Source organism: Desarmillaria tabescens (genome assembly GCF_030435595.1).
Source record: "Desarmillaria tabescens strain CCBAS 213 chromosome Unknown EV420scaffold_8, whole genome shotgun sequence".
In the NCBI taxonomy this organism is placed as follows: domain Eukaryota; kingdom Fungi; phylum Basidiomycota; class Agaricomycetes; order Agaricales; family Physalacriaceae; genus Desarmillaria; species Desarmillaria tabescens.
In genome coordinates this window covers 218,898-243,756 of record NW_026848307.1, presented here as the reverse complement: position 1 = coordinate 243,756, position 24,859 = coordinate 218,898, and the positions used below count along the sequence as shown (strand labels likewise).

General features: G+C 48.0%; 10 protein-coding genes across 10 annotated transcripts; 7 read left to right on the top strand and 3 right to left on the bottom strand.

The window, feature by feature from the left end:
• Positions 1 to 107: 107 nt before the first annotated feature.
• On the bottom strand, positions 108 to 1,095 carry EV420DRAFT_1618859 (ubiquitin-conjugating enzyme/RWD-like protein; the record flags this gene model as incomplete). Its single annotated transcript, XM_060475399.1, has 3 exons — positions 108 to 787; positions 840 to 917; positions 993 to 1,095. The coding sequence occupies 3 exons, from the start codon at positions 1,093 to 1,095 to the stop codon at positions 108 to 110; spliced, it is 861 nt and encodes a 286-aa protein (XP_060334374.1).
• Positions 1,096 to 1,928: 833 nt separating this feature from the next.
• Positions 1,929 to 3,824, top strand: EV420DRAFT_1521563 (uncharacterized protein). The gene is made up of 6 exons (XM_060472228.1): positions 1,929 to 2,328; positions 2,374 to 2,562; positions 2,617 to 3,070; positions 3,126 to 3,300; positions 3,350 to 3,569; positions 3,620 to 3,824. The coding sequence occupies exons 1-6, from the start codon at positions 2,101 to 2,103 to the stop codon at positions 3,671 to 3,673; spliced, it is 1,320 nt and encodes a 439-aa protein (XP_060334373.1). The 5' UTR covers positions 1,929 to 2,100; the 3' UTR covers positions 3,674 to 3,824.
• Positions 3,821 to 6,060, bottom strand: EV420DRAFT_1521559 (uncharacterized protein). The gene is made up of 6 exons (XM_060472227.1): positions 6,016 to 6,060; positions 5,839 to 5,963; positions 5,377 to 5,789; positions 5,303 to 5,323; positions 4,533 to 5,252; positions 3,821 to 4,480 (listed from the first exon to the last, which is right to left on the bottom strand). Exons 3-6 carry the CDS (start codon positions 5,579 to 5,581, stop codon positions 4,131 to 4,133), a joined length of 1,296 nt encoding a protein of 431 aa, XP_060334372.1. The 5' UTR covers positions 5,582 to 5,789; positions 5,839 to 5,963; positions 6,016 to 6,060; the 3' UTR covers positions 3,821 to 4,130.
• A 70-nt stretch (positions 6,061 to 6,130) lies between these two features.
• EV420DRAFT_1521557 (uncharacterized protein) lies at positions 6,131 to 7,125 on the top strand. Its single transcript, XM_060472226.1, has 2 exons — positions 6,131 to 6,692; positions 6,741 to 7,125. The coding sequence occupies exons 1-2, from the start codon at positions 6,149 to 6,151 to the stop codon at positions 6,968 to 6,970; spliced, it is 774 nt and encodes a 257-aa protein (XP_060334371.1). The 5' UTR covers positions 6,131 to 6,148; the 3' UTR covers positions 6,971 to 7,125.
• Positions 7,126 to 9,337: 2,212 nt separating this feature from the next.
• EV420DRAFT_1627897 (uncharacterized protein) lies at positions 9,338 to 12,419 on the top strand (the record flags this gene model as incomplete). Its single annotated transcript, XM_060476050.1, has 15 exons — positions 9,338 to 9,354; positions 9,467 to 9,595; positions 9,649 to 9,706; positions 9,755 to 9,901; positions 9,960 to 10,029; positions 10,079 to 10,098; positions 10,144 to 10,275; positions 10,324 to 10,657; positions 10,705 to 10,783; positions 10,832 to 11,054; positions 11,110 to 11,149; positions 11,199 to 11,368; positions 11,419 to 11,590; positions 11,639 to 11,979; positions 12,030 to 12,419. 15 exons carry the CDS (start codon positions 9,338 to 9,340, stop codon positions 12,045 to 12,047), a joined length of 1,950 nt encoding a protein of 649 aa, XP_060334370.1. The 3' UTR covers positions 12,048 to 12,419.
• A 374-nt stretch (positions 12,420 to 12,793) lies between these two features.
• On the bottom strand, positions 12,794 to 14,689 carry EV420DRAFT_1638995 (uncharacterized protein; the record flags this gene model as incomplete). Its single annotated transcript, XM_060476905.1, has 5 exons — positions 12,794 to 12,995; positions 13,049 to 13,533; positions 13,586 to 13,911; positions 13,962 to 14,046; positions 14,099 to 14,689. The coding sequence occupies 5 exons, from the start codon at positions 14,687 to 14,689 to the stop codon at positions 12,794 to 12,796; spliced, it is 1,689 nt and encodes a 562-aa protein (XP_060334369.1).
• Positions 14,690 to 16,442: 1,753 nt separating this feature from the next.
• On the top strand, positions 16,443 to 17,553 carry EV420DRAFT_1521524 (uncharacterized protein; the record flags this gene model as incomplete). Its single annotated transcript, XM_060472225.1, has 3 exons — positions 16,443 to 16,756; positions 16,809 to 17,299; positions 17,352 to 17,553. Exons 1-3 carry the CDS (start codon positions 16,574 to 16,576, stop codon positions 17,551 to 17,553), a joined length of 876 nt encoding a protein of 291 aa, XP_060334368.1. The 5' UTR covers positions 16,443 to 16,573.
• Positions 17,554 to 20,321: 2,768 nt separating this feature from the next.
• On the top strand, positions 20,322 to 21,671 carry EV420DRAFT_1521510 (uncharacterized protein). Its single transcript, XM_060472224.1, has 3 exons — positions 20,322 to 20,635; positions 20,688 to 21,172; positions 21,227 to 21,671. Exons 1-3 carry the CDS (start codon positions 20,453 to 20,455, stop codon positions 21,426 to 21,428), a joined length of 870 nt encoding a protein of 289 aa, XP_060334367.1. The 5' UTR covers positions 20,322 to 20,452; the 3' UTR covers positions 21,429 to 21,671.
• Positions 21,672 to 21,931: 260 nt separating this feature from the next.
• EV420DRAFT_1618857 (uncharacterized protein) lies at positions 21,932 to 23,097 on the top strand (the record flags this gene model as incomplete). The annotated part of the gene is made up of 5 exons (XM_060475398.1): positions 21,932 to 22,002; positions 22,051 to 22,120; positions 22,173 to 22,214; positions 22,273 to 23,010; positions 23,071 to 23,097. 5 exons carry the CDS (start codon positions 21,932 to 21,934, stop codon positions 23,095 to 23,097), a joined length of 948 nt encoding a protein of 315 aa, XP_060334366.1.
• A 93-nt stretch (positions 23,098 to 23,190) lies between these two features.
• On the top strand, positions 23,191 to 24,767 carry EV420DRAFT_1143745 (uncharacterized protein). The gene is made up of 2 exons (XM_060466044.1): positions 23,191 to 23,490; positions 23,543 to 24,767. The coding sequence occupies exons 1-2, from the start codon at positions 23,284 to 23,286 to the stop codon at positions 24,650 to 24,652; spliced, it is 1,317 nt and encodes a 438-aa protein (XP_060334365.1). The 5' UTR covers positions 23,191 to 23,283; the 3' UTR covers positions 24,653 to 24,767.
• The last annotated feature ends 92 nt before the right edge of the window (positions 24,768 to 24,859 follow it).

Below are 24,859 nucleotides of genomic sequence, written 5' to 3'. Positions count from 1 at the left end.
AGATGAGGTGTGGAAAAGAGTGTAGTGTATCCAACGAAAAAGATAGGTGTACAGAGAGGAGATCCAGGAATCAATAAGTATATGGAGCAATACGTACCGCTGGAGGGTTACAACCTCTTCAGCGCCTTTTTTCTCTTCTCCGCACCTGTGGCACCTGGCCCGGTGGCAGCTCGCTTCACCGCTTTGGTCCCTGGTACAGGTGCACCCCCAGGCATGCCGACTCCAACTTTGGCGACATTCGCATCGGCCGTGCCTAGAGGCGAAGGAGAAGTGTGTCGCTCTTTGGTGGCTACTGGTGCTCCCAATTTACCAGCAGCGACGTTAGATGGTGATGCCGTCAATGGTCTGGGGTGGGGTACCGGAGCTGGTGAGGCTGATTTACGCGTAACAATGGGCAGGGTGGGCACGGACGTTGCCGCAGACGAGATTGACAAAGGTTTCGCTGGTGTTGATGAGTCTAGGACTGGTGATGACGGAGATGGGGATTCGGTTGTCGCTGCTTCTGAAACCGATGGGGCGTCGAACTCGGCTGGTCGAACTCGAGGTGTCGCATGGATGCTGGTGATGAGTTTGGCTCGGTCGCAGTAGCTTTGGTAGTTTTCAAGCAGAAGCTTGCCGGCCTCCTCGTCAAGCGCTGATTCGGGATTGGGATAAATGAGCAGACACTTGACGGTGACTAGTATATGGCCGATGCCATAGGTTGATTTCCAGTCTTTTTTGAGTGTGTTGACACAAATTTCGCCCGCCGCGGATACGTTGGGATGAAAGATCTTCGTCGCGAACCAGCCTAGAACGCAATTCGTCAAAACCTGTACCAACGCAGAGAATAAGTGACATACATTTGGGTGGCGCCGCTGGGAACTCTTCTGTAAACTTGAACTTCACTTTAAAGTATCCACCAGCGTACGGGGTACCCTCTGCGAGATAGAGGTCAGTTTCTGAGCCACCACAAGCAAATCCCAGAAAACGCCCAAGCGCATGAATGAGCTCACCTGGACCCTCGATGATACCGACAACGTCTAGCATATCGTCGTCGCTTGTTTGAACGCGAATTCCTTCTGGCGGGCTCTTCTTGAGCTCCAACAGCTCGCGCATGAGACGGCGCAACGCGGCAGGTGATACAGACTAAAATGGGTCAAAAATACTGAGTATTCCGAGAGAATAGAGGTAGAACAGCGACGTACCATGGCTCTCGACAACGAGGAAAGAGTAGAATGGAGGGACGTAGCAGTGGTTCAAGTCCAACTCACAAGCATTACCAAATCAAGGATGAATGGTTATTCCACGTGATCCGGCAATAGGTAAACCCGAAATAGCAGTCCACCTTCTAAATGGAGAATGATCACCCCCGTCGGTGGGATTGTGCTCAATTTCTTTCGACACGTAGAGCGATGAAGTCGCGTGCGCCACCCTTCAAAATCAACTCTTGGACACTTGCTTAGCTCTGAAGTGGTAATTCTGGATAAATGGCGCCGACAATGGTCAGTTAGTGCATACGTGTCATTTTCATTAACGGATACAGCTTCGGGATTGGCTATAATTGACCAGGGAGATCCGTAACCATAAAAAATGCAACAACGATCTCAGGCACTTCCTTGACAACAAGTCGAGCCATGGTGACGGTCACCTGATGGTCGCGACACACGTACACGTCAATGATAGGATTTGCGCCGGCAGCCAGGGGCCTGCCAGTGAAGCCATGAAGCAAGGCCTCATTACAACTGATTCGACAGTTTCCCTAATGTTTCGCCCATTGGTTCGAGGGTTGAAAACCTCGCCAGGTCTATTCAGCGTGACACAAGAGCGCGCTACAACTAGCAAGAATCGTTCTATCACAAGAAATTTTTGGGTCAAATAGTAACATCTGAAGGAAACAATTGATCTGAACGACGCCCATCTTCCACGAAGGACAGCAGAATTCGATAATCTGGAGTACAATGGACGGGCCCCTACATTCAATCAAGATTGATCCTCATTCTGCTTGAAGCGAGCAGACCAAAACCATCAGCTCAAGGAAAGAATCGGGGACCCGGCAAGTGCCGCTTACTGTCTTAGTCTAAATGCAGCTACTGGTCGGGCGGTTCCTCTACCTTAACTCTGATGGCAGAAAAGAGAGAACTCGACAGTAGTTCTGCAGAACATTCACTCGCAAAACGAATAAAACTAGCCAGGCCGGTCCTTCGAAATTACAAGGCTCTTCTCGAAGAGGTCAATATGTTTGGTCTAGGATCTCTGGGACTCCTATTGGGTGAAGAAGATGACGACTCAGAGGAACCCAGCAAAGATGACATTGCAGAAATAATCAATGCTTGGAAGAGGCCACAAAAAGTGAGGCACATTCGTTTGTAGATGCTTTTGTTAAAGGCTGTCTAGGTGCAACGTTCGTTCACATTCTCCGAACTACCTCTGTATGTATTGCAGAATCGTTTGGGTGTTCGAACGAGCGGTCGTAATTGGATCAAGAGTCGGATGGAGCTACGCCAGGGCTCCAAGTATTATTCCGTTGACCTCGAGCCCTTATACCAAGAACTCGAAGCCATATATGTGTCGTCCAACTTTTATGCAAGTAGCCGTACTCCGCATCTCTATCATTAACAAAAATCTTCCTTCATACAGAACCAGGTTGCATCTCGTTCGGTTGTCAATGCCTACCTCTCATTCGTCTCCACAACCATGAAAAAAGAGCGAGAAGCCAGCATCAAGGCTGCTATCAAAGCTAGAATCGAAGCTAGTCCCAGTTTCGATATCACACCACTCATTCCACCCCTCGAGTCTGACGATCAAGTACTGTCGTCTTTTCTGGAGGCCCCAGAAGGCGCAAACTCACCTTCGACGCTTGCCGAGTTCAGCATCGATGATAAAGTAAACCTTGTATGGTGGGGAAACCGGCTCCTGGCAGGCAATACGATTACAGCCTTGGAAGGCGTCAAGGATCTATGGAATCTTTATCTGTATCCAGAGATAGACATCGACTCTGCTGTCTTCAAAGATGCATCTCAGGACGGCCAGAGACTGACCCTGTCTGGGGTTATCGATTATGGAATGCTGGTATTCAAGACATGGGATATAAGTCTGTGATCCATCATTTCTCAGACCTTAATATTCTTTTGACTTGTTACATTCAGATGGTGTCTATTTTGCCGGTCCAGAGCAGGTCGTCAATGGGTCCTTGAAGGTCGGAGAGCTTAGCCTTCTCTATGTCGAAACCAAAATCGAAAACACGGGTAGTATACGATTTCTATACAATGAACCGCTGACCGAAGCATCAGCCCAAGCGCTCGCTCTGAGCACTCTGTCCAAGTGAGTATTTATGCCTTTGAAGGTTAGTTTTTAATTTTTTCCTTTCTAGCCGGCCAAACATACGATTCATTGTGACAAACTCGTCCAATTGGATGTTGGCTCATCTGCGTAACGGACCGAGCCCCGAGATTGTATACATGCCTCCTAACATGATCCTCAAATCTCAACATCCCTTTGAGAGGTCGTATGGATCCGTGCAGGAGCGGGAGTATCATGTGCAGCTTTGGCGGACAGCGGTGCGGGAAATTTTTATGACGTTGATGGAATGGGTGCGTCCCAGATAGCCCCTTGCAACTACTCAAACAAATCTCTTTTACAGTTGTTGCCGGAGAGTGATTCATTGATCAAGTCTCCGCCACCACTGTCAGCATAGGTAGCTGTTCGACCAGCCTGAGACTTATACTGCGATGCACGCGCGCACTAACCATCCATCGACTAACTCTAAGTTGGCCATCTCCGGATACGTTCGTTGATGCATGTACATTATGACGCCGAGAGTCCAATTTCAGATCATATTTTCCTTGTCAATAGCCATGGCTAAACTGCTGCTTATAAGTGCAAGGGATAGATTAAGTCCGATCTACCCTGCTATGTCCTAGCCTCAACTCAACGTTTTAATGCATTATTATATGTACCTAGGAAGGCACGCCATCCGCGGCTACTGATGCAAAGACGTCGTTTTTACAAAGTCACCTCGCATTCGAGTGGTTTATGTGATCGACTACTTTGAAATGGGGAACTTGGGTGCAGTCATGACAAGGACACTGAGGGTGTAAAATGCAAGCCATGGTTGAGCCATTCTAACGCGATGTGTGCTGATTGTACTTGATTCATGCTGCTTGAAGCCGACGGTCCAACATTCGGCAACCCTTCGAGAACGCTAGATACTTAGTGCTACTCGAAGGCAAGTAAAGGAGCTTTCCGTCAATCTTGACTCTCCTATATGAGCCTCGCTGTGCCTTGTATGCAACTCCCACATTACTATAGTCAACAATGGACATATGGCAGAGCTGCGTGCGATGGATGTTATCGACCCATTCCAAAGCATAGGAACCTTCGTTTTTTGCGAGAAAGTCTGTTACCCCGAGAAAGGGAGAAAGATTGTCGGAGCGATTGAAAGGGGAAGGCGCAAAAACACCTGCATTACTCAGGAATTCTTGGAGAATCTTTTCTTCACATCCTACAGGTACGGGCTTATCTAAACGAACACGGGATGAATAGAAGGAACTTACTATATACTATTCTGCCCCGGATCCCATCAATGGAAGAGTCCACTATCTCAGTTAGGTGTGGTCGCTCTAAGACGACGCCGACGATGTTACGATGATTCACGAAGTCCACATCATGTTGACCGTCGTATATAGCCTCTAATATGCCGCCGAACAAGGATGCTTCAACGACGAATCCTGATTCTCCATAGATGTTCCCAAATTTATCGTGATCCACGCGATTGTTGTACTGCATCTTTTCCGGAGTGACAAAGTGGTGGTCGCCGGAATGAAGATACGAGTTATATACATGAGCAAGCTCATGGTAGATAGTGGCGATGAAAATCAATGCTGCAGCACAGTCCTTGTTGCCGCTTTCTTCAGTGATAGCGTCTGTAGTAACAGCTAGATCGTAGCTGACGAATATGATAGAACCATAGCCAGCTCCGCGAAAGACTTCACCATAAACTCGTGTTGCTAAAGCCGTAGACAGATAGATCGCGGGAAAATAGTTCGAAAAGAACTCGAGCATTTTTTTGTCTTCACTATCAGTGACCTCTGGTCCATCCAGGGAGACTTCCTGCCTGAGGATGGAGACGTAATGTTTCCGCATGTTAGAGTCGGCGCTTTGGGTCAGTCCACGTTGGATGAAGCGAATCATTCTCCGCGCTACAGGAAGGGTTACTTTAGTGTATTCCAAGTCCGTTAAAGGGATGTCCGTATCGCGCGGAGGTGTACTGTGGCCTGTCATGCCATGAGGCAATATGTTAAAGATTCACTGCAGCAATACGAACCATCTTGCTCAGAAATTTTTCCTACGGCTGATAGTCAGCTTGAAAGATCACATAGACAAGGAATTGTGCCGTACGGGGAAGCTTCTTGTAAAGCCAAAAGTAACCATCTTGCGAGGCCATCTTGTACGAGACGATGCTACTGGTTTTTGATGGAGGAGACAAGAAACACTCGTAAATGTGACTTCTGTGAGAGCAGGTCAAGAAGGGACAAGTGCTTATCTTGATTCTCGAGGAAGCGAGGTTATATATCTCAGACGTTATCGAGTCATCTTTCGGCATCCGTCAAAAGGATGAAGAATTTGAATAACTGCAGTAAGTGAACAAGGGATGCCCCCAAATTGGACAATGAGTCCTGATGCACCCCTGGTGGCGTACGATTCACGGGCATGTTTCCCCCGTACCCGAGGTCTGCACAATGGACATTGTGGAACGCCTTCCCGTGTGTAGAGCCAACGAGTTGTCTTTTCACATACCTAAGTAGTTAGACCTGTGAAGAGCGTGAGATGATTATCACCGCTGCCAGTGATATTAAGTACTTAATAAGAGGCAGTATGATTGACATTTTGACATAATGCTCAGTGTTTGGTTGCCCACAAGAACGGAGTCGATGATACCCTAGTGCCTGCAAAAGGATGGGGAGGAAACATAATGGACAAGCTTTCTAGACTGCGAGGTAAGTTCAGTATAAGTCTCGGCGACTTTCAATGTCCCACCTTGGGCTTTGAACGTGATACTGTTGAACGACGAAGTGCCAGGAGTAAGCATTTTGATACGAATCAAATGGAGCAGCGGGCCGCTGGCGAGATACTGGCTTATGTAACGTGTTGGACTTCATTCCGTTCCACCATGGCCTTTGAACTTGAAGACCCATACCTAAACTCTGCCTTGTCTGAAGTGGCCCTTACTCTCAAAAATTCCCTTCTTTCTTCTGGCAATGTAGATGTATTTCTTCCTATAGTCACATCTCCGCGTTTTGCACCTACTATCCCTGATGTCACGAATTTCTTAACGAAGTCTTTCCCCAAAGTCGTGTCGGTAGACAAGACGCCTCACTTCATCGTAGCTCTCGATCCCAGTCTCGTTCGAGTGGACGCGCGTATTGCATCCTCCCTTGAGTGTAATTCCCCTGGCTCTTCATTTCTTGCTCTCGTCACAATTCTTCACGGCGTCGCTCATGCAACGCGTCATGAGTTCGTACCAGCTGCTATCCGAGGCAGCTGCGTAGTGAACGACAAAGACGAATGGTTGAACGATCCTGGGTACGAGGTGGAACATGCACTTTTCGGTGGCATCATAGGTGTCGCGTTCGCTGGCTCCCCCACCGATCCTATCCTTCCCGAAATTTCCTACTTCACATTGTTTACTGAGGACGGGTACTTGTATAAAATTGGTTCGTGTCCTTCGTTTCCTGTTGTCACCTGCTCATTGAACATTCCAGACCTTGAGAAGGCAACTTCTTGGATAGAAAATGATGAACTCGGTCCGTTTGATCTCGAGCAGTTGCCGAAGGAAGATGTTGCAACGGAAGAGGTGCATTTACAGACGTGTGCTAGAGTAAATACGCTATGTGCGAACGTCACTGGGAAGTTCGCGTTTCGCAGTAGTGAGCAGCGACGAAGGCCGCCAGGTCCGCATTGGATTTTCCCTCGTCAACGAGATAGATATTGAGCCCTTTGCTATGCTATATGTATATTTTATCACTTTCCTTGCTGATTCCAAATTATTCCGGAATAATACCATTATACCGATATGATATATTGATAAACTCCTCTGTAAGTAAGTAAAGAAGAAGTAAATTAACTGATGGTTCGATTCGAGACGGGTCGATCTCTGTCTCAGCTCGCAGGAAGCAGATATAGAAACTATAGTCAGGGGAATGGTACACCTGTTTGTGCTTTGAACACTGGCGCAAGCCAACAGATTGGTTATCAGAGGTACGATGAAGGACCGCCCTGCTTTGTTGGAGTACTCCCGTTGCAGGCGTAGGCATTATGCATTTCTGTTCCACAGTGGAGATAGAGATATTCCTAGTTTGGGCGTTCGACGTCTATGAAAGGAATTCTGAAATTTTTTGTACGGATGAAAACGAGCCTTGGCTTCGCGACTTGCGCGAGTCAGGTTTTGCGGTGACCGTCCAAGTCAGACCGCGGCGATGGGCTTGGGATGGCTGACATGTTTCTGGAAAGAACTGAATAGGTCTTCGTTACATGTGAATTTCAGATCATGAGTCTATTTAGTATTTTCCTTGTCAAAGCTACGGCTAAACTGCTGCGGGACGGATTACGTCCGATCTAACCTGCTATGTCCTAGCCTCAACTCAATTTTTTAATATATTATTACATGTAGACAGAAGTACTACAATTACGATACAGTGTTCATTCAAATCTCTGTGTATCTTCCGGACCAAATAGATTGGTACCTCTACTTGTGTGAATCAAGTTTTGTCCTAGCGGACGTCCGAGTCAGATCGAGGCGATGGGCTTGGGATGGCTGATATGTTTTCTGGCAATAACTAGAGAAAGAAAATGTGAATACTACGGTCATCATTACATGCGATTAGAACGTACCCATTCCATCAACATTCCGTAAACCGTTCGCACCTGGTTTTTCCAAAAGCCTATCATTCTGTCTCGCTCCAGGGGAGTTGAATACAGCTTAGTGTACGGGTTTCTCCATGTATATGTTGTCGCAAGGTCAGATACGACCTCAGGCGCCCCACAATCAAGAGGATTGTGCAGGTGAGCTACCACCCAATCCTCGGAATTCGTCACGATGAATCGAACATTTGGAATTCTTCAAGATATGGTAGAATTTGTCTGACAGCTTGAATCATAGCCACTCACTTGAACCGTGCACTGAAAGCAAGTGCTTGAGCGGATGTTTCCATCAGTGGTTCATCACAAATTGGCCGTCGATATCCATTTTCATCAATTTTGTTTTCGATGAACATGAGTCGGGCTTCCACGGACTTGGCCCGGGACAGCTGGGTACGATTATAATAGCATCTAGCTGAGCGGACATCGTCTATTGAAGGCCAGTGGCAGGAACATATTATGCAACTTGATAATCAACGGACCGTCATCGAACGTCTTGTACACAAACATTCCATAATCCACGACGCCATGCAGGGTGATTTTTTGGCCGTTCTGGTCGTGTAATGGGGCACTAAGGCCTTCATTAGGGTCGTTAGGATCGATGATGATACCTGGTAAAAGACGAACATGGTAAGAATCCTTGACCCCCTCTAGGTCTAGGAGTCCGCTTTGTTTTGTCAGGTCGTTGCTCCACCAGACAAACTCAACTTTGTCGTCGACACTGAGCTCAGAGAGTGACGAAGGTAGACCGGCAATCTCTCGCGAGTTGAGGTAAGTAGAGAGTGTCTGTTCACGATCCTCGGCACAGAGGCTCGATGGCATCAGTGACATGATATCGAAATCTATGTCAGATTCGATCTTGGCCTTGATAGCAGCCTCGATTTGGATCTCTCGTTTTGCCTTGATGGACGCAATGACAAAGAAGAGGTAGGTGCTAGCGACTATACGGCGTACTCCGTCACCCTTCAGTCCTTGTCAAGAAAGCTGAGATACGAAGATTATGGCAGGAGACTGACCTCGAACTCGGAGGTCACGGAAATTGTTTCGAGGTCACGGAACAATGGCTCGAGATTATCGTTAATATATTTGGACCCCATCGCAATGACCAGTATTCCCTGGGGAGTCCAATCGGTATGGTGGGAAAACCGAACGCCCAAGCGGGTCTCCAAGATAGTTTCTGTTACTTCCGAAAACTCGAAGGAAGTTTCTTCCTAACAATGTTCAGCCAAGTTTGAATAATTGTATATTGATGAAATTTACCTCTTGGTCAACATCGTCTTCATCTGTCCGTAGTATGAGTTGCACAGTTGCTAATTCGTGTTTGAACTGCCTTTGGGTCTCCTCGAGAACAGAGTTATATTTTCTAAGAAGAGGTTCAGCAAGTTTCAAGCGTTTTGCAGTAGAAGATGTAGATTCATCGTCATGACCCCTTTTCTGTGACATGGTAGCAGGAGGCAGGTGGTCGGAGATTTCGGCCGAGCTATACGGTCGATCATGTCCACCGAACAGGGCAAACTCCCTTTCAACCACGACGACGACAGCTTTCACGATGAGCGACCCGACAACCCAGTCAAATTACGATAAAATTTATACCTGAACATGTCGCGTTCATCTGGACCATCGACTGGGAAACAAAGATCATCAGTGGGGAGGCCATTCATGATCTTAGGGTAAAGGTTGATGGGGTGACGGAAGTAATGTGCGTTTATCCTGCTCAGAATACTGGGAAATGCTCAATTTCACGTTCTGAAGCTTCGACACGGCTGATCTGGATATCAGTTCAGTTTCCGTGCAAGGCGAGCCGGTTATCGTGGGTCCACCAGCACGTCAGTCGAACAGTCGTTGACGACCGGAGTAGTACGATGTCAAAGAAAAGCATCCTGTCATGGGCTCTGCTCTTCACGTCCCTCTCGGCGGTGGATTCGAAGCTGGATCAACAGTCAAGGTTTCAGTGCTATACAGGACAACCCAGGACTGCTATCGCACTCCAGTGGCTGGACAAGGAGTAAGCATTACTGTATAGTTGTTTCTAGTTCGTTACCCATTTCTTCAGGCAAACCAAGGGAAAACAGTTTCCGTACCTCTTCAGTCAATGCCAGGCTATCTATATGCGGACTCTTGCGCCTGTTCAAGGTTCGTAGCTTACCTCGGCTCGGCAGCATTCCTTCATCACAGTTCGCAGATACCCCGTCGGTTAAGATTGTAAGGGTTGTCAACCCTTGTTTCTCCCTCTAAAATTTCCCCCAGACATACACAGCCAAAGTTACATCTGTTCTTCCGGTCCTTCTCTCTGCCATTCGACAATCACCGCCCTCGGACGGCCCTGCACATGGAGGAAAGACAGTAGGGAAGGACCTTGTTGAATACAGTTACCACCAGGTACAATATCTCTCTTTCTGGCCCGAATTTTGAATAACCTTGTCTCAGCCCGTACCCATACCGTCGTACCTGATCGCCATCGCATCCGGAAATGTCGTCTATCGACCCTTCCCCAAGTATGAAGACAGGGACTGGACTAGCGGTGTTTGGGCAGAGCCAGAGATGATTGAGGCTGCTTATTGGGAGTTTTCTGAAGATACAGGCAGGTTTTTGCGAGCGGAAGAAGATATCGTCACGTCGTACAGATTCGGCGTATACGATCTCCTTGTCCTCCCCCCTTCCTTCCCTTATGGTGGCATGGTGAGTTCCCATTTGATTGTTTGTCCCGTCCGTCTTACTTGGCACTCACAGGAAAACGCTTGCCTTACTTTTTTGACGCCCAGTGAGACGTGCCTTCATATCCATTCAGATAAAGCTTAAACTGTACAGCACTCCTAACTGGCGACCGGACCCTCGTCGACGTCGTTGCTCATGAGCTCACCCATTCTTTCTTTGGTAATGGCGTGACGTGCGTGCTCTGCGAACATCTTCTCCTCATTTCTGACACAAACTACAGCCATGCTCATGCCACTCACTTTTGGCTCAACGAAGGCTGGACGACCTACATGGAGCGGCTACTTTTGCAGGTTATCCACTCTCCAGCCGACAGAGGGTTTTCCTTCCTTATTGGATACAAGGGCCTCGTCGATGATCTGGAGTTGTATGCGGACCGACCCAAATACCAGCGATTGGTCATCGAGTTTGAAAAGGGTGAAGATCCGGACGATGCCTATAGCAAGGTTTGGAGTCCCTTCGCGTCGTCAGGAACGGCATTTTGACGAATCTTATCTTCAGGTTCCTTACGAAAAGGGCGCCAATCTGATACTTCACCTTGGTGCGATCTAACACCTAGAATCTTTCTCCGCGTACCTCATACATCACAGAGCGGACTATTGGGGGCCTTGATGTTTTCCTTCCTTACGTTAGCGACTACGTCAACACGTTTATGGGCAAGAGCATCACTACTGATGAGTGGAAAGCACACCTATATGCTCACTATGAGAAGCACGGCGATCCAGAGAAGATTAAAGCGCTGGATAGTATTGATTGGAATGTATGTCCATTTCTTTACCTTGAGCTCTGCCTGATGTTCCTATCATACAGGCATGGTTCTACGGTGAAGGCACTTCTCTGCCTGTAGTCATGGAATACGACACCTCCCTGGCGACGAAGGCGTATTCCCTAGCGGAACGGTGGGATGCCTCACGAGCTATTGAAGTTTCGAAGCTCAGCTTCAAGTCCGATGATCTCAACGGCTTCAACTCCAATCAAACAGGTGCGCCTTCTTCCTTATAATGACCGGGAAGGTAATCAATATGCTCAGCGGTATTCCTGGAGCGCCTCCAATCATACCCTCCCTTCCCCTCTGACCTCCTCACACATCTCGGATCGCTCTACACCCTCTCAACAACTCACAATGCTGAGATCCGTTCGCGATTTTACCTACTCGCTCTGAAGGATGTTTCATCGCCAGCGACACGCGGTTTTGCTGCCTCGGCGGCAAATTGGGTCATCGGTGAAGAGACGGGTGCGGTGGTGGGAAGGATGAAGTTCTGCCGGGATATCTTCCGAGCTGTGTCCAAGGTTGACAAGGATATAGCTCTGAAGGCGTTTGAGAAGGAGAAGATGTCGTTCCATCCTATTGCGAGGAAAATGATTGAGAAGGTTGGTCATTGGTTGCTGTCTCGTTTTGCGATTGCTCATTGGTTTGCTAGGATCTTGGTCTTGTTTGAGAAGGTCGTGGTCGATATGTATAATGTACAACGGAAGAATCTTCGGAATGATGAATATCATAAATCGGGGCTTACCACTTGACCTCGCTGTTTCGATTAATTGAGGTTTCTTCAAATTCGAGTTGTTCGTTCTTTACGTTGGGTTCGTATCAAGCTAAGCTGGTGAGGCAGTATTGGCGTCGTGTTTGTATCCGTTTTGTACATCCCCCGATGTCCGCCGCCTTCGAGCTTTCCATCAATGTTTTCATTCGCAGAACGCTTGAAACTTACCACCCCTCTTCTTAGAAAGTACAGGTCTCTTTTGGAGGAGGCCGAAAACCCTCTGGAGCGCGATTTAATGATTGTGCAGCTCGATGAAGAGGCAGGCTGTCCAGCAAGACGTAAATCTCATCAGTCCATAATTCTTCAAACAGAGTATTTTTCAAGAACAGACTTCCAAGTTTTCGCATGTAACGCAAACGATCCTCGAGTCCCGCTTGGGCGTTCGGTTTTCCCACCACGACTGGACCCATAGGAAATCCTATCCACCGATGACATCTAAATATCGTGACGACAATCTCAAATCAATGTTCCATGACTCAAAATCATCTCTGTCTGCCAGGTCTGAGAGAACGATGGCCTGAAGAGGAAGAACCCTCTCGGACGAAGAAGCGAAATTCAGGTATACGTCAATTGTTATGTCTTGTATACAGAGAAAGACATCAACTGCAGTGTGTACCCGGATCGCGCATTTGATCAATGATATATTACCGCCACTCCATCATAGAGTCGAAAAGCTGGCCAAGTCCCTCAAGTTCGCCACAAGGACACGAGTTGTCTAGTAAAGATCGCTCAAAGTCGAGAATACGCAAGGTTCCATTCCGATCTTTCGCGATGTTCCACGGCTCAAGGTCGTGGTGATGGAGTCCTATCGAGTGAAGAGCATTCACATACTTCCAAATAGTTCGGCTACATTCCACGGACAATCAGGATCAAGCGAAATATTTAACCAAGACACTCACAGTTCTTCCGAATTCATCCCTGCTTCGTCCCACGAATAATAATGAAATGCTTCTCCGACGTCGCTCAAAATCACAGCTCCCCAAGATTCATCAGCCATTGTAAATGTTCCGTAATATACGGGGGCAAGGTTGTCCAATTCGTGACGAGAAAGAAGCCGATACGCACGAGTCTCCTTGTTCATAGCCTCAAAGTAGCGCTGAGAGTACATCTTGGCGACGACAGAGGTGACGGTTCCTTGGCTATCAGTAAGCGATCCTCGCCATACCTGTGCAAAATTGCCTATAGTAATGCGTTCGAAGAGTTGTACGCCTACCAAAGGAGGCGGTTGAGAGGGAGAAGGAGGAAGCTCAGTATCAAATCCAGTAGATCGAATCCTTGAGGGAGACAGCGGAGGAATGTCGTGCGGGGTGCTATCGTGTAGCATCTGGGGATAGAGGAGTCGAGGAAGTTGGGCCACATCAGGATGTTCGAATATCAACGAAACCTGGGGTCTGTGTCAAGCGTTTCGGAAAGATAGAGAAGACACAAAGGTATACCATCGACGCCTTAGTTACTGCCTCAGAGACCCCAGCTGAAGTCTCATCTCCTGTAGTTCGTGTCTCGGTTGGCGCTCGCTTCTCTTGAATAGTCTTGTCTTGTTGAGAGACTGTAACAGGATTCCGAATCGCAGGGTGGACGTCTTTACGAACAGATGCGTTTGGAAGCAAAATGAAGGTCATGATCGCCAATAACGGTATGCCTTTTTCACAGTGGTTGTGTTCATTGATAAAATCATACTCAGCAGTAGTGGGAGGATTGTCATCGCGGAAGACGTGGTAGTGAGGTGACACGTGCAAGGCGTGATGATTCAATGCATATAAGCCTGTGAAACAAAATTGAGTATTACAGCGCATGGGATCCAACGGTGTGTACCTCTTTCAACGACGACGGCAGACAGACCGCTAAATACTATTCCGTATTCAGATGCTGGATTGCATGTCGATAGTTGCAACCACGCCTGATACATGTGAGTGTTCAATTATTACACGAGAGTATGCATGAGGCGTCACCTTGCTACACATAGCCTTGGCGTTGTACTGTGCTATGAGCGGTTCATATTCATACTCCTTCTGCATGTCCGTTGCGTGATGAAACAGAACTCGAGGCTCCTTTGCTTCGATCCCTGTAGACTTGACAGGCGTCCCAGTTGCGATGGTCACGGTTTTCCAGTCTCTACCACCTTGTTGCGTGTATTGTTGAAGCGGGGCATGCTGCGTCACAGTGAAGGTCTGGTCGGTTAGCGCCTCGACAGCTGCCTCGATTATCGGGAACATCGAACTCAGGATAAATCCAACTGATGCTTCGATGGAGATGGTAGTTCTTGATAAACACCGCTGAAACCGTTCAAGAGAGTAGACAATTCCAACAGGGAGTAGCTGATGCAAAATTCCTTTCTCTTCTAAAAAAGTACGAAAAGAGTCGAGAATGCGCGGGACAATGGTCAGATTTAGGCCTGATTGGCGGAGATAGCTTCCTGCTGGAGGAGACGTAATAGCGGAATACGGGGTGGTACTACTGCTTGTAGGCGACTGTTCCTTTAGGCCGATGTGGTGCTCGAAATGGAAATCAAGGAAATCCTGCCAGGTAGGTTGTCGATCCATAGGCGTAAGACATGAAAGGAGGTAAGTTTAGACTCGAACTATTCGAGCTAGCGATCAGAGTCTTAACTGAGTTTGAATTGAACCAGCATACCCTATCAAATAGGAGGTGCAGGTTCACGTGTCTTCACATTACCAGTAACTGGAATTTGAAACGTTTCTACGTGCTGTGACGAATGGGGAGCGAGGATAAACTCGGAAATTTGTGGTTTCTGCTTCGACCTTCCGAAATACTCTTCTGATTTCATAGATGAAGGTATTGAAGATAGTGTCGGTGTTGGGGGGATAAGAATGGACCGTTGACGACGACGAGCCTTCTTGGAATGTAAGCGCCTCTCCCAGTTCTCTAGGAGACAGTATATTCGTTCGACTGAGAAATGACAGCGCCGCGTCGACATGATGGGGCGACGTCGGCGGCACCGGCGTCAGCGGAATGAATACACCCGGTGGAAACTGACGCGACCGAATCTTGATATACCACCCGCGCTTCGGTCGATGTATTGTCCAACATATTGTCGATGTAGGATTATGCTACAGTAGGCTGAATGAATAAGGTATCCGAGAGCATACAGTACCTGCAAACGCACCACAATATGCTCAACAATCTCGTCATCGGTGAGGAACCTTTCCTTCGGTGTGAATGAGCATTATACAGTACTGTTTCAACCCATAATCCCTTGCCTTGTACCAGATAACCGTGTTGGAGTGCTCTTCGGTAACATTGACCCGGGCATCCTCAAGAACGTCGGTACTATCGAAAGATTAGACAGCAATGGTGACCAAGTCGTGGGTGACAGACCTGTGTACGTGATACCTGTCTACCGTAGATAGTAGGAAGCACGGCGTGGCGGTAAATGATGAAGGGAAATAAGGTAGGGTTAGGGTTTGCAGGACGGACCCACTTGGACCCATAATGCACCTTCTCGTTTGCTTTGTCAGCACTTTCTCCTTTCCTCTCTTACCACCATCACCAATATCAACACCATGGGTCGACAGTCTACCTGGGAGGATTTCCTTGATATCCGTTTCGAACACCACATGGACGTAGAGGAAAGATCACCTACAAGCAGTACCACCCCGTATTCTGCTATTACGTCTCCTCCAGCAGGAAGCTATCTCCGCCAATCAGACCCAGATCCGACCATTGTCCCGCGCATTCTCGACTCTTTTCGTACCTTTTTAGAAGAGAAAGGAATTCTGGATCAGCCACTCCCCGCTGAACTTGCCACAGCCCTTACACTGTTTCAGTGGGATTTAACGACATCTACCATCTCCATCGAAACCACGGTCGAATTTATCCAGATAATCAAGAGAGCTGTCGAAGCACTAACCGACTGGGCCTTCACTGTGACGCAGCATGCCCCGCTTCGACAATACGCACAACAAGGTAATAGAGACTTAAAAACTGTGGCCGTCACAACGATGACGCTTGTCAAGTCTATGGGGGTGGAAGAAAAGCAGCCTCGGGTTCTGTTTCGTCACGCGAAGGACATGCAGAATGAGTATGAATATGAACCGCTCATAGCACAATACGACGCCAAGGCTATATGTAGCAAGGTGACGTCTCATGCATACTCTCGTGTAATAACTGAACACCCACACGCATCAGGCGTGGTTGCAACTATCGACATGCGATCCAGCATCTGAATACGGAATCTTATTCAGCGGGTTATCTGCCGTCGTCGTTGAAAGAGGTATACGCCGCCGGATCCTCTGTACTGGAATGCTCAAGTTTGTTTCACAGGCTTGTATGCATTGAATCATCATGCATTGCATGTCTCACCTCACTATCACGTCTTCCGTGACGATAATCCTCCTACTGCCGCTGAGTATGATTTTATCAATGAACTCAACCTGTGTGAAAAGGGTATTCCGTTATTGGCGGTCATGACCTACATTTTGCTTCCAAACACATCTGTTCGTAAAGACGTCCACCCGGCGATTCGGAATCCTGTTACAGTCTCTCAACAAGACAAGACTATTCAAGAGAAGCGAGCGCCAACCGAGACACGAACTACAGGAGATGAGACCTCACCTAGGGTCTCTGAGGCAGTAACTAAGACGTCGATGGTATACCTTTGTGTCTTCTCTATCTTTCCGAAACGCTTAACACAGACTCCAGGTTTCATTGACATTCGAACATCCTGATGTGGCCCGACTTCCTCGACTCCTCTATCCTCAGGTGCTACACGATAACCCTCCGAACGACACTCTTCCGCTGTCTCCCTCAAGGGTTCGTTCTACTGGATCTGGATCTGATGCTGAGCTTCCACCTTCTCCCCCTCAATCGCCTCCTTTAGTAGACGTGCAACTCTTCGAACGCATCACTATAGGCAATTTTGCACAGGTATGGCGAGGATCGCTTACCGACAGCCAAGGAACCGTCACCTCTGTCGTCGCCAAGATGTACTCTCAGCGTTACTTTGAGGCTATGAACAAGGAGACTCGTGCGTATCGGCTTCTTTCTCGTCACGAATTGAACGACCTTGCCCCTGTGCATTACGGTACATTTAAAATGCCCGATGAATCTTGGGGAGCTGTGATCTTGAGCGACGTTGGAGAAGCATTCCATTGTTATTCGTGGAATGAAGCGGGGATGAGTTCGGAAGAACTGTGAGTGTCTCGGCCAACGTTTTGCTTGATTCTGATTGTCTGTGGGATGTAGCCGAACTATTTGGAAGCATGTGAATGCTCTTCACTCGATAGGACTTCATCACCATGACCTTGAGCTGAGGAACATCGCGAAAGATCGAAACGGGACCTTGCGTATTCTCGACTTTGAGCGATCTTCACTAGACAAATCGTGTCTTTGCGGCGAACTCGAGGGACTTGGCCAGCTTTTCGACTCTCTGATGGAGTGGCGGTAATATATCATTGATCAAAAGCGTGATTCGGGTACACACTACAGTTGATGTTTTTCTCTGTATACACGACATAACAATTGACATATACCTGAATTTTGCTTCTTCGTCTGAGAGGGTTCTTCCTCTTAAGGCCATCGTTCTCTCAGACTGCAGACAGAGATGATTTCGAGAATAATGGAACATTGATTTGAAACTGTCGTCATGATATTTGGATGTGGTTCTCATCTCAAACCGGCACTAACATCAAGAGTATGCACGTCCCTCGTCTCCCTGCAGACATCGCTTCTTGCCTCCGCCTCTTCCGCCAACCCTCATCCTCTGTCTCTGTGGCTGCAACGTCTCACCAGACGGCCGCGTATCGTATCAGCGTGACAAAGTCAACATAGTCATCCCGGCCCAGAGACATGTCTTAAACTCTTTTTGTCCGATGCCATCCTCTTAATGCTCTACATCTTTATCTACGTCAAAATTCTGCCAGGATCCTAACCACTTATGGAATTATCAGCTGCTCCTTCTCTTGAGCCCTCTGCGCTAGCCAACAATACAAGAAAATTCCTGGCCTGGACTAGGTCTGCTAAAGTGAAGCCGCTACCTCAGGATATCACCCCCGCGGTGGAGGAGCAGAAATCCTTTATCAGACATTTCGACCTCCCCATATCCTTACAGGTGCGCTATACTGCTAAAGGCGAACATCTCTTCTACTAATGACAAGCTGTCCACTCTTTAGCAAAGTCTCCTTGCCGCAACGAACGACCCGCCAGAAGATCCGGTGATTCAGGCGTTTGCCCAGAATCTTCTGGAGTCGTTTTCTGGACAATTCACTTCGAATACGGATGACCAAGGATTCACTCATGCATGGAAATATTTGGCTGGCATTCATGCCAACCTTGTATTTGCTATACGACCTTTGATTTGTCTTCAACCCAAGAAGGCCACCCTGCGAAATCCGGCAGATTCGCTCATGCTTCTTGCCGTGAGGACATTGGCGGCGAAGCGAAAGCTGTCTTCCATCAGGTACGTCTTCTAATGGCCTAAGACATTGGTGTTTCTAATGTCTGTTTTAGATATCAGCACGAAGTTGGGATGGCGATGGCAAAGACCTACTGCTCTCCTCCATTCACTGTTTCTGAATCCCTTACATCTGATGGACAGGTGTCCTACAGGATGTCGGATGAGGATGAAGTCGCGATTCAAGGATTTGCACACAAACATGGCAATATACAGACGTTCCGAAAAACGTTGTCCACATTGCCAAACAAGGCAGGTAAAATCAAAAAATTAGATAAATACAAGAAAATCGTAGAAATAGCAAGCAGACTTCATTTGTGCGTGTCATTCAGTAGAAATATACGAATTTAATGATCCATTGGTGCTGCAGTGTGTCGTAAAGATAATACTTGAAATAAGAGCATCTGGCTGATGAAGGACTGTTGAGCGCGACCAGATTTACATGTTCAGGCTATCTCGCACCGAACAGCCGGTCACACCTTCGTTCTTGCCATCATTGTCATTCAAGAGACAAGAAAAGACAAGAAAGCTTTGAAGAACGATTCTGCATCCAGTCAAGCAGGCCGTCGCCGTGATTTAGCCAGTTTGGACTTGGACAGCTCCCGGCCTCCTGCTACATAATACCATAGCCCGCTCGCGCCATTTCACTGCGACCAAGACACCTGCAACTGGATATCCTGGCTTTATTTCGTCGATTTTCACGGTTAGGAATGGGCTAATGGGGGTTCGGGTGTTGTAGACTGGGAAACTTTGGAGAGGGCGCAGTGGCTGGTATGCTAAGCATACATCTTCAAGGGAAGTTATCCGCTCTCATTCGGAATGACTTATTGCTGTTTACAAGGGAGAAAACATCTCCACAGCCTCCCACACCACCCTAATTATGCTCCGCCGTTCCCTCCCATTACTGCTAACAGACCCCGCTTATGACGTCCTACCACTGACTTATTGGCCTCATACTTGTTACATTAACTCTATACACCTCGTACATCCTCGACGAATCTATTTATGATACATTACGCTCACGAATGAAGACACCATGCTGTTTTTACGATTTTCTTGCATTTTTTAATTTTTTAAATTTTACTTGCCTTGTTTGGCAGTGTGGACAACGTTTTTCGGAACGTCTGTAAGGGAGGTTTCTACCGAATCCGGTTCAGATATCTGCTTCTTCCTTCTAGCTATGCTGGCTATCGAGTATGAGAACTGTAGTTCAATCACTGCTTTCCATCGGCTCCTCCTTGACTTTGCAGCCATCCTCCGCCACCGTCAACTGCTTGGGTTTCCACTGAATTATCTTCTTGGAATAACAGCCTGCTGTACAGACCCATTTCCTTTAAAATTCTTTATCGGTGCTCTTGTGAGTCTGTATTTATCGTGAAATTAACGTCCACTTTCTGATGTTCTATGAAGGATGGAGAAACAGGATATGTGCAGTCATGGGATGTTGGAGACTACAGGATTCGAAGCAAAGGAGCCTCGGGTTCTGTTTCATCACGCAGCGGACATGCAGAAGGAGTATGAATATGAACCACTCATACCACAATACAATGCCAAGGCTATGTGTAACAAGGTAACGTCTCATGCCTACCTTCGTGTGGTAACTGAATACTCACACAGGTCAGGCGTGGCTGCAACTATCGACATGCGATCCATCATCTGAATACGGAATCTTATTTAGCGGTGCCGTTGTCGTTGAAAGAGGTATACGCCGCCGGATCCTCTGTGCTGGAATGCTCAAGTTTGTTTCACAGGCTTATATGCAGTGAATCATCATGCATTGCATGTCTCACCTCACTATCACGTCTTCCGTGACGACAATCCTCCTACTGCCGCTTCGTATGATTTTATCAATGAACTCAACCTGTGTGAAAAGGGTATTCCGTTATTGGCGGTCATGACCTACATTTTGCTTCCAAACACATCTGTTCGTAAAGACGTCCGCCTTGCGATTCGGAATCCTGTTACAGTCTCTCAACAAGATGAGGCTATACAAGAGAAACGAACGCCAACCGAGACACGGACCACGCAGGATGAGACCTCAACTGTGGTCTCTGAGGCATCAATCAAGGCGTCGATGGTGTGCCCTCGTGTCTTCTCTATCTTGCCGAAATGCTGAAACCACCGTGTAGATATCCTTGACATTTGAACATCCTAATGTGGCCCGACTTCCTCGAATCCTCTATCCTCAGGCGCTAGACGATAATCTCCCGGACGACACCCCTCCGCTGTCTCTCTCAAGCATTCGTTCTACTGGCTTTGATACTGAGCTTCCACTATCTCCCCCTCAACCACCTCCTTTAGTAGACGTGCAACTCTTCGAACCCATCACTATAGGCAATTTTGCACAAGTATGGCGAGGATCGCCTACTGACAGCCAAGGAACCGTCGTCCCTATCGTCTCCAAGATGTACTCCCAGCGCTACTTTGAGGCTATGAACAAGGAGACTCGTGCGTATAGGCTTCTTTCTCGTCACCAACTGAACGACCTTGCCCCTGTGCATTACGGTACATTTACAATGGCCGATGAATCTTGGGGTGCTGTAATTTTGAGCGACGTTGGAGAAGCATTCCATTGTTATTCGTGGGACGAAGCAGGGATGAATGCGGACGAACTGTGAGTGTCTTGGTTAAACTATTTCGCTTGATCCTGATTGTCTGTGGGATGTAGCCGAACTATTTGGAAGTATGTGAATGCTCTTCACTCGATAGGACTTCATCACCATGACCTTGAGCCGAGGAACATTGCGAAAGATCGGAATAGGACCTTGCGTATTCTCGACTTTGAGCGATCTTCACTAGACAAATCGTGTCTTTGCGGCGAACTCGAGGGACTTGGCCAGCTTTTCGACTCTATGATGGAATGGCGGTAGTGTCATTGAATATAACCGTGATTTTGTACTTGCGTCTGTCACTGGACTCTTCTGTGTATTGCATAACAAGGAAGATTCACTCGTGATCTCAACCTTGGATTGAATGAGACCCCCCATGATACCACCGAGAAGTGCACGCTCCACTTTGTATCCTGGATCGGAAGGCCATCGTCTAGTAAGCTGCTACTCCGAATAGCAATGGGAGCAAATTGATGGTACGTTGCGTGAGGAATGCCGCGGAGTATTGTGACCAGAGCGAGAATCGATGAACCTGGGTCCTGGTACAGGGTCAACAATATTCCAGAAAACGAGTATTGGGAGAAAATTATCTAAGTTCTCTAGAGAGATCAGAGTATTTTTGAGTCTGAGGATAACCTCGGTCGAGGCAGGATTTAGGTATCAGTTCTCCATGGCAGATGTTATAGGTCCAAGTAGGTCCGGACTTCAGTCCTGCCAACCCTAACCCTACCTTATTTCCCTTCATCTTACCCACCACTAAGGCCATGGCGACCCACAATGTCGATGCCGTGCTTCCTATCACAGAATGTACGGTAGACAGGTACCACGTACACAGGTCTGTCACCCACAACTTGGACATCATTGCTGTCTGATCTTTCGGTAGTACCGACGTTCTTGAGGATGCCCGGGTCAATGTTACTGAAGAGGACTCCGCCACGGTTATCTGGTACAAGGCAAGGGATTATAGGTTGAAACAGTCCTGTATAATGCTCATTCACACCGAAGGAAAGGTTCCTCACCGATGATGAGATCATTGAGCATATTGTGGTGCGTTTGCAGGTACTATATATGCTCTCGGATACCTTATTCAGTCAGCCTACTGTAGCATAATCCTACATCAACAATATGTTGGACAATACATCGACCGAAGCGTGGCTGGTATATCAAGATTCGATCGTGTCAGTTTCCACCGGGTGTATTCATTCCGCTGACACCGGTGCTGCCGACGTCGCCCCATCATGTCGACGCGGCGCTGTCGTTTCTCAGTCGAACGAACATACCGTCTCCTAGAGAACCGGGAGAGGCTTTTACATTCCAAGAAGGCTCGTCGTCGTCAACGGTCCATTCTTATCCCCCAACACCGCCACCTCCACCACCGCCAGCATCTTCGTCACCACCTTCATCTATGAAATCAGAAGAGTATTTCGGAAGGTCGAAGCAGAAACCACAAATTTCCGAGTTTATCCTCGCACCCCATTCGTCACAGCATGTAGAAACGACCGAAGACAGTTCAATTTTCGTTCGTGCCTTCGCAGCGCTGCGGAATCACAAACCGTCGCACTCAAATTCATTTACTCTGTCGCGCGTCTTACAGCCGCCGGTATCCCCGCCCCCCTATGCACCTGCCTCCGTAGATCCAGTGCCTGCACCTACTACTGAGCGCCCGAAATCAATTCTGTGTCCGCCTTTACTGGTATTCCATGATCGGACGCCCGTCTACTCAGTCGCATCCTTTACGGGCACAATTGAGATCGATAAGGCCGAAGAACGATTGGTTGGCGTAGACACGAGCTTCTGGATCGCAATCGCCTTGACGTATCTGGAATTCCTTGCAGAACGAGAGGTTGGTCTCCTGTCCTGTCGCTAATGTTGTTGCATTATTCATTGACTGGTCTCATCTCAGAGTTATCTGGCGGCATTGAGTGATTAATATATCTATACCCTCGTATCTCCTCGTATACGAAATATTCGTTCTCGACCAAAACCATTTGCTATTGCTAGGGGCATCCCTCCTAAGATTACTTAGATTAATACGTCGATCATTCTCCTATGCCACAACATCACCTATTTCCTCCGACAAATATCCTTTTCACCTTCTTTCCTTTCAGCAGCCATCATGGCCCTGAACCTCCATTCTGCTGGGTCTATTCGTGCACCCAGCATCGACAATTTCTTTCAGTCAGACGCCGGCTCAGCGTACCATGTAGTCGTTGGCAGTGACGATGCTTATCGTGTGGAATCCTTATCTGACGACGAGATCTCTCCTCCAGAAGAGGAATATGACATTTTTGACCTAGAGCTAGTTACCTCTGTTGGTGCGAAGGTACGGCACAGATTTCGTCATTTATCTTCTCACTAAGTATATCATCATTTAGCAAACCGAAATTAGTGTCCGTAGACGCAACCCCACACTCACATCCAGTGGGCGTCCCACTTACAAAGTTGAGAAGAAAACCGTCAGTCATTTTTTGGGCAAGAAGAACATGGCCGTCGTTATCAATCGCAATGAGGGTCTAAGCGCGGTCAACAGCAACTCGCGGTCACGAATGCACCCCAAGGGATACGCCCCCATTTTCGAAGCCCACGACGAGAATACTCGCCAAATAACGATGACTGCCACGCCTCAATGCGTTCTGTCTGGCACTGTCCGAGGTAATCGCGTCACCATCTCGCCCTCTTGTGGTTCCTACGACCCCCAAAACTCTAGAACCCATAAACGCGACGGCACCGCATACCATTTCTTTGCTCTCGTTATCTCAGATTTGAGCAGCAACCCTCCGGGAGTCGAGAGCAACGACCCAATGGGGATACCCAAGCCGTCATACCCCGGCGGCGGGTACTTTGTGTTCGACGCCAACAGCCAAGGGCGCAAAGAGCTCCTGTGCTCATTATACTGCACCAGATACGACAAACGACACCGCATACACCCGGATGACATCCTTGTTGCTGAACTCCGACTTCCAAACCTTCCCAACCCGGCGTTCTCCTCCTCTTCCTCCAAGCCACCGGTTCCTTCCTGGACGCGTCTCTTTCGCGAGCATCACGCCTCGCTGCACATCTCCAAACGCGCCATCGACGCTTGTTTTTCAGGCGAGGACGTCAGGATCCTCGCGTCAAAGCCCGTTCCTGGGAAACGCCATTTCTTCACGCGCGAGCAGGGATTAGAGATTATCGTTTCGGCGATGACGATGTCGTTATTGGCAATTGAACATGATGGGTTGGAGAGTAAGAAGTGGATGTGGTTGAATTCGCGAGAGGCGGTGGAACAGCCTGCCGCGCCGAGAAAGGTGGAGGTAGCCGCTGGAGCTGGAGCCGCGCCGGACAGGGTGTCTATCGCGTCGAGAGACACGCTGATGTCGACGGAGGAACCAGAGACAGTGAAGACACCTGAAGGTACGGATTGGGCGGTCATGACGTACAATTCTGAAATCAGCTTGAGGCGAGCAGCCTGGAGTCAGTGCGAGGGAGTCATCGTTCATCGATGACGGAGAGAACAGGGAACAGATGTACACGGCTAGTTACGCCCCAGAACCGTCAAGAGAGTCGTTTGACAGCCAGGTACGACACCCTGCTCAGGCCGTTCAGCTCGTCGGCTGAGCTAGACGCGTTCTTCAACTTTGGAATCTTCAAAAGTATACCCAAATCGTTTTGGTGGAGTGGGGTAATGAATATAATAGCTGGATATGTCTACT